Source organism: Lycium ferocissimum, chromosome 4, assembly GCF_029784015.1.
Source record: "Lycium ferocissimum isolate CSIRO_LF1 chromosome 4, AGI_CSIRO_Lferr_CH_V1, whole genome shotgun sequence".
Lineage (NCBI taxonomy): Eukaryota > Viridiplantae > Streptophyta > Magnoliopsida > Solanales > Solanaceae > Lycium > Lycium ferocissimum.
The window spans coordinates 61767294-61775093 of NC_081345.1; the positions used below are offsets into that span (position 1 = coordinate 61767294).

Here is a 7800-nt window from a genome sequence, read left to right on the forward strand (position 1 = left end):
GTTTGGTTCTAGTTGGGAAAATTGGGGTTAGGCTGGTTTAGTTGTAGGTGTTGGGCTCGGGTCGGTGGGGAATTGGGCTCGGGATATTTTTGGCCTGCTGATTTGGTTAACAGGAAAAGGGAGATGGCCCAATATATTAGGTAGATGAATTATTTTCTAATCCCTTTTTACTTCAATCAATTAATTAAAATACGCTTTGTCCTAACTAATTCTCAAAAAAGTATATCTATATAAATTACAATACAAAGTAATTTAATATACGTATTTAGTTTTAAAATAGAGCAAGAGATGATTAATATAGTAATAAACAGGATTAAAGGAAAAATGCCAACTTCAATATTGATATAGGAATATCAACATTATTTTTGAGTGATTTTAATTATAAAGAATGATGTTTACTCATTTTTAATTATAAAATATGATGTTTTGGTAATTTCTAAGAAACAATAAAAATGTTCTTAATTTTAGAGAAATAATATCTTGAAAATTAGTGTAGTAATTGGTGAAAATATTCCAAACTCATTTTTGGGGAATGTTCGAGACTGAGAAGTAAAGTGAAATTAATCAAATAAAAAAGGAGGGCCAAAATTGGGTGTCAACATCTTGTCCCTCTTCGACCAAGGATGATGAAAGAGTCTTTGGGCGAAGACATTGACGTAAACCCGATTTTATCCTGACGAGTAAATCAGATTGGGTTTGGAAAGAGTACAACTACAAGGGGTAATTCTTTGGGGAATGGAGAGTTGGGTTTATGAATTAGACCGAACTCTGGTCCCTGAGTTGCCTACATATCTCAGGTTATAAGAGAATCAGGTCGATGTAGTTCGAACAAGGAGATGGTAAAATTTTGCCCCAGTGTCTGAATTATATGGACACTGGCTTTCTTGTTATGGACAGGGGAATGATAGTTTTGTTGGCGATTTGGAAGCTTGAGTTGTTGAAATTTTTTGAGTGATCCTCAAAAATTTATCCCATTGTTGTAGTTATGGTAACACGGGGTTTTAGAGATGGAAAGGGCAGTGGTTTCAACTTGAGCGAAAATGGCTAGAATGGGATACAACTGTGCTTGACTCTGAGTCCCCTACATATTGAAGAGGACAAGAATTCATTCAGATGGGTTTAGATAAAAAAAATTGAGGGTTCCTCAAAATTTTATCCCAGTGTCGAATTATGGTGACACTAGATGTTGTTAGGAAGATGTGGTCAAGTTTGGGGGGGAGAAGATTGCTGATGAAAAAGAACTTTCTAAAGACGGGATTTACTTTTGCAGCTTCCCGATTATAAATGTGGCGGCCGCAACACACCCATAAGCGAGATTCTACACGAATGTATCTTCGTGCTGTCATAGGATCATATTAGCGTGTCGTAGAGGACTGACCCTCAGAATTGTCTCAGTATCGCATTATGATGACCTTAGGTTGTGGAAGAATTTGACTGAGTCTCCAGAATGTAGATTCTCAGAAGAAGTACCTGTCTTCTTAAAAATTGAAAGAAAAATTGATTGGCGAGTGAAATCGGAGAGCGAATTCATTGACTCTAGCTTGTGAGTTTGATGTCCTCATCAAGCGGGGCGCCTCAGTTCACTATGTCAGAGATAGTTCCACGTTGTATTGTGTTGACCTAAGGAGTAAAGATACCCATGCAGTTCAAAGTTGTAATGTAATAATAACATAAGGAAATAAAAGAAGGGATTGTAGACAAACTAGAATTGAAAGCTTCGATTTGCGGAGCGACTGAAATATAAAGCTTTCGACTGGCGGAGCAACTGTAATGTAAAGACTTCCGGCTGGCGGAACCACTGTAAGGCAAAAGCTCCGGTTGACGAAGCGACTGGAATGTAAAGCTTTCGGCTGGCAAAGAAACTGTAATGTAAAGCTTCTGGCTGGTGGAGCAATAGTAATGTAAAGCTTCCAGCTAGCAGAGCAACTACAATATAAAGTTTCCGGCTGGCGGAGCAACTGTAATGAAAAGGCTTCCGACTAGCGGAGCAACTGTAATGTAAAAGAAAACCTCTAATTGGCGGAGTTGTTGGCGAAGTTAGACGGCGATCCCCGATTGGTGGGCTAATTGGCGTTGTTAGACGGTATCTTCGATTAGTGAAGTTAGTTGATGTAATTAGATGGTATCTCCAATCGGTGGAGTTAGTCGCAGTTAGATCATATCTCCGATTGGCGGAGTTAGTCATTGTTAGATCGTATCTCTGATTGGCGAAATTATTTAACGTAGTTAGAAGGTAGATCTCCAATTGGCGGAGTTATTTGACACAGTTAGAAGGTAGATCTCCGATTGGCGAAGTTTTATTGAGGAGCAAGGCTGCTACGGGGGCCCCCATCTTCGAATAATCGACCTTGACTCTGCTCCTAGAGATACCTGCAAATTTAAATGAAACGTTCAGAGGTGCATAAGCTAAGATAACAAAATAAAATAGGAGAAGGTTATTTGGCTCATGATGTAGTGATGGATCTTGTGACGCCTCCACTGGAAGCTCGTTTCGATGTCATCTCGTCTAACCACCGCGAACTCGTACTCAAAGAAAAATTCATAGTTTTGGAAGGGGGTGTTGATTTGTGTCGATCGTGGCCCTAGCCTTGTCACTTGAATCCTTTGAGCTTCTTCGGTTGCGGCAATCTCTGTTCGGAGACTTGGTAGGTGGAAAAGTACATAAATGCATTTTGAAAAAATATGGTTTTTAGAAATCGGATATGTATGTATATATACTACGTATAAATGCAGTAAAACTCTATCATTTTTTAGATTATGACGTGTTCCAAAACGCATTGAGCTTCTCCATTCTGACTCCTGTATCCAAACAATGTCTTTGCATAGTCTGTTCCTCTGACGACGCTTCTTCGGATTCAAGCCAAGTTTCGGGATGTCTTCGATGTTGAGACCGATCCTAATCGATAGTTATGTTACAAATAAAAGGTTTCCTGAGGTAAAGACCGAACCTTTTTAGGTTGCCTACGTATCCCAAATAGGGAATCGTGCGTACGTAGTTCGGGGGTACAAATGAAAAGAAAATGATATGTAATGTGATGTGACCGAGCCTGACTCAGGCTGCCTACGTATCCAAATGGAATCAAGTCATAACGTAGTTCAATTATAATAAAGGGGTGAAATAATGCAATGACCGAGCCTGACTCAGAGGCCCCTATGTATCCAAATGGAATCAGGTCATAACGTACTTCAATTATAATAGAAAAGAAGATTAATAAAGGGACTAAATTCGGTGGGGATTGCCTACGTATCCCATCGAGGGAATTCAGGTCGAATCATAGTTCCAGTTACATAAAGATAATGTTTTTGGGGTTTTCTATTACAAAGAGATCGGACCCGATGTGGGTTGCCTACGTATCCCGCGTGGGAAGTCGGAGTCGGCGTAGTTCGTTACAATAGAAATGCTGAAATTACAACGGAAAAGAAAAAGCAGCTTGGATGTCTTCGGATGTAGTACTTGATCGAATCTGAGTTGATGGGCTTCGTGCTCACTTTACCATCCATTTTCTCGCCAAAATCGATACTCCTCCTGAAAGCACTCGATGAACCACGTATGGACCTTGCCAATTTGGTGTGAATTTCCCTTTAGCTTCGTCCTGATGAGGAAATATTCGCTTTAAAACCAACTGACCTGGTTCAAATTTCCTAGGCCTTACTCTCCTGTTATATGCCTTAGACATCCTGTTCTGATAAAGCTGACCGTGTCAGATAGCGTCTATCCCTTTCTCATCAATGAGCAACAACTGCTCGTGTCTACTACGTATCCATTTTGTATCGTCCAAACCAACATCTTGGATAATCCTTAGAGAAGGTATCTCTACTTCTGGGGGTATCACAACTTCTCAACCATAGACCAATATGTAGGGAGTTGCTCCTGTAGATATTCTTGTTGTTGTACGGTAACCAACCGAAGCATATTGCGACTTTTCGTGCCCCTTTACCGGCCCATGCGATCAGCTTCCTCAAGATCTTCTTGATGTTCTTATTTGCTGCCTCGATAGCTCCATTCATCTGCAGTCGATAAGCTGTGGAATTTTGGTGAGCAATTCTAAACTTTACACAAATCTCTCTCATAAGATCGCTGTTGAGATTGACTGCATTATCTGTGATAATTGACTCTGGAATCCCAAACCGGCAGACTATATTGTTGCGAACAACATTTGCTACCACCTTCTTCGTTACTGTCTGGTACGTTGAAGCTTCGACCCATTTGGTGAAATAATCGATGGTCACCAAGATGAAGCGATGTCTATTTGATGTAGGGGGTTCGATAGGTCCGATCACATCTATGCCCCAAGCGGCGAACGACCAAGGGGAACCCATTACATTGAGCTCGTTTGGGGGAACTCGAATGAAATCTCCGTGAACCTGACATTGATGGCACTTTTGTACATAGTGAATGCTGTCTCTTTCCATAGTCATCCAAAAGTATCTCGCTCTCAGAATCTTCTATGCCAAAGTGAATCCATTATGGGGTCCACATGTTCCTACGTGTACTTCTTCTAACAACCTTCTCTCCTCTGCAGCGTCCACACATCTTAGCAATCTGAGGTCTAGAGTCCCTCTATACATGATTTCTTTGTTGAGGAAGAAATGATTTGCCATTCTCCTTAAGGTCCGCTTCTGTTTGTTAGTAGCATTTTTCGGATATTCTCTCATCTCGAGCAACTTCTTAATGTCATAGTACCATGGTTGGCCGTCCAATTCCTCATCAACATGAAAACAATATGCTTGCTGGTCACGTGTTTCTACCTTGATAGGGTTGATGTAATCCTTGTCCGGATGTTGGATCATTGATGATAATGTCGCAAGGGTATCAGCAAACTCATTTTGGATTCGAGGGACATGCTTGAAGTCAATCTCTGTGAACTGCTGTCACGACCCAAATTATGGATTGCGTGGGCACCTATCGTATTATCACCTAGTAGGGGAACCCTCACCAACCAACCCATATTTAAGTACTTGTCTTTACAATTATGTAGCTACTAACATAAGGAGTAGGTAGAAAACATCATAACCCTTTTTGATAAAATCAGGAGAAAACTTTCCAATTCATGGGATCTAATCAAGACATGTACAAGAGCTTCTATAACACAAGGAATAGATAAAAAAATAAAATGATGACACTACTTCTATCTGGAAGGAGATACACAAAAGCTGTCGGAGGATATCTACCGCTGCAACATAATGAAACCTCCAAGCAATTACCTGAAAACACACCTACACTCCAAAGGGAATGTAAAAAACGCAAGATTTGCACACCACACGCGTACTGGTAAGCATCATAGGCCAACTAAGATTAGTTCACGCAATATAATATAATATAAAATTAAACAAAATAAACATATAAGTCCATTAACGATTACGCTTATTAGTTATTCCCATTAAATAACAATGCATCATGAAATTACTCGGAGCCCCTCTATTAATATCACTTATTTAATCGCATGCTAAGGAATAACATAACCCAACGACCTAGTGTATATCTCATACTCTCAGACACTCATAACTTGAAAATAAGAAATTAGGACAACTCTTCATACCGCTTCGTCCTATCGTAACTGATTACATTCCCCTTTATTCCCACGAAACAGTGACTTATTAATTAACCAGCAAATATAATGGTAATACGATTCTAAACAGCCCTCAACTGCTATCTTCTTATAGATCATTCCTTATAACAAATATCAACAACCCATGAACAATGGAACTCCCAATTTAAGTATTCCATTTTTAGCCTTTCCTGACGTAAAAATTAAATGCAAGAGAAACCACAATTACTTTACTGTGAAAGGATCCAACCCTTGAAATCTCGAAAGTGAATCATACCTCAATGTGATGCCATAAGGCTCACGCACACCATCAACAGAGTATATATATTTATATTTATATATTTATATTTATGTACAAAAAGGAAATAATTACGGAAGTACAATGAAATAAATATATTCTCTCACCAACCATGTACACACATGCTAAATGGTAATGTTTTCCCCAAATATCCATGACATGCAGGGGACCCACGATGTCCATGTACCACTCGTTCCGGAATGAATCTCGGACCACAAGTTCACAACAAGGCTACATCGTCACCCCCTGTCAAATATGCCTCACGTAGATGTATGTGTTCCATCTTCAATTATTATCAGTATTATCCATCACAATATATTATCAGTAATTTCCATTACAATCCATTTTCCATAATGTCTTACCGGAACATAATCAAATCATAAACACAAAGTGATGCCAGAATCAGTGATGTACCAATCGTTTTACCACAAGTAATTCTAGAACTTGATATTAATCATGCATACCTAGAACGGAAGTTACTGCGCCACCTAACATATCGTAATCCAACCTATACTGAGACTAATCTCTCAACGCATCCAGCCCAACCCTTCTAGACCTTCCATGATTACCCATGCAACACTAATATCCCTCTTAGGACAATTAGCTAAGTTTCTCACTACTAAAACCCTTTTTAATACTACAACATCAACCTATCAGATACCCAACTGACTCCTTGTCCGACAGCCTAATCATGCTTTCTCCCATCAATTCTACGTCATATACAACAACAAAAGACTTCCCGGCCTTGGTGGGACCAAAACGAGTGGATTTGATAGGTATCTTTTGATTGTGTCAAAGGCTTTCTCTAGTCCTCCATCCATTTAGTTGGAGCATCTTTCTTGAGGAGTTTGAGAATTGGTTCTATAATTACTGTGGATTGAGCGATGAAGCGTCCAATGTAATTCAACCTTCCTAAGAAACTCATGACCTCTTTCTTTGTTCTTGGCGGTGGGAGTTCCCGAATAGCTTTGATCTTTGTGGGATCCAACTCAATACCATGATGACTGACTATGAATCCTAGAAACTTTCCAGCAGGCACTCCAAATGCTCATTTTGCAGGATTCAACTTCAAATCGTACTTGCCGAGTCTGTCGAAGAATTTTCTTAAGTGCTCAAGATGATCATCACCCACTCGGGACTTGATGAAGACATAGTCTACATATACCTCAATCTCTTCATGCATCATATCATGAAAGATGGCGGTCATCCCCCTCATGTAAGTAGTGCCAGCAATCTTGAGCCCCAAAGGCATTACCCGGTAATGATATACCCCCATGGTGTGATGAATGCCTTCTTTTGAGCATCTTTTTTATCCATCAGTATCTGATGATATCCCGCGTAGCAATCCACAAAAGATTTCACCTCATTCTTGGCGCAGTTGTCAATGAGTATGGTACCGTTTAAGAGTGGAAAATTATCCTTTGGGCTAGTGCGGTTAAGATCACGATAGTCCACACAGATCCTTATTTTCCCATCTTTCTTTGGTACCGGGACTATGTTCGCTAACTATGTCGGGTATGGTGTCACCCCTCCACAACTCCCCGACCGAACGCTTTTTCTACTTCTTCTTTCGGATGCGACATCGGTGCTTAGTGCCGATTTTTTACTTTACGGGGAAAATCCTTCTAGAATCGGCAACCTATGGGCAATAATGTTCGTACTCAAACCTGGCATATCGGCGTATGACCAGGAGAAAACATCTTCATACTCTTTCAACAAGCTCTGATACCCTTTTTTCTCAGTTTCTGTCAAATGCATACTTATTCTGGTTTCCCGAACCAACTCCTCATTTTCTAGATTAACCGCCTCTATTTCCTCTAGGTTTGGCATCGGTCTATTTTTATATTCCTCTTCGACATTTATCAATCCTTCCGGTTCAGTTATCTCTTCTTCTTAATCGTTGTTTTGTTCGTCGTCGTTTTTGCTTGTTTTGTAACATGTCATGACATTATT

General features: G+C 39.9%; 1 protein-coding gene across 1 annotated transcript; it reads right to left on the reverse strand.

The window, feature by feature from the left end:
- Nucleotides 1–4446: 4446 nt before the first annotated feature.
- Nucleotides 4447–4791, reverse strand: LOC132054251 (uncharacterized). Its single transcript, XM_059446294.1, has one exon. It carries the CDS (start codon nt 4789–4791, stop codon nt 4447–4449), a length of 345 nt encoding a protein of 114 aa, XP_059302277.1.
- Nucleotides 4792–7800: the final 3009 nt, after the last annotated feature.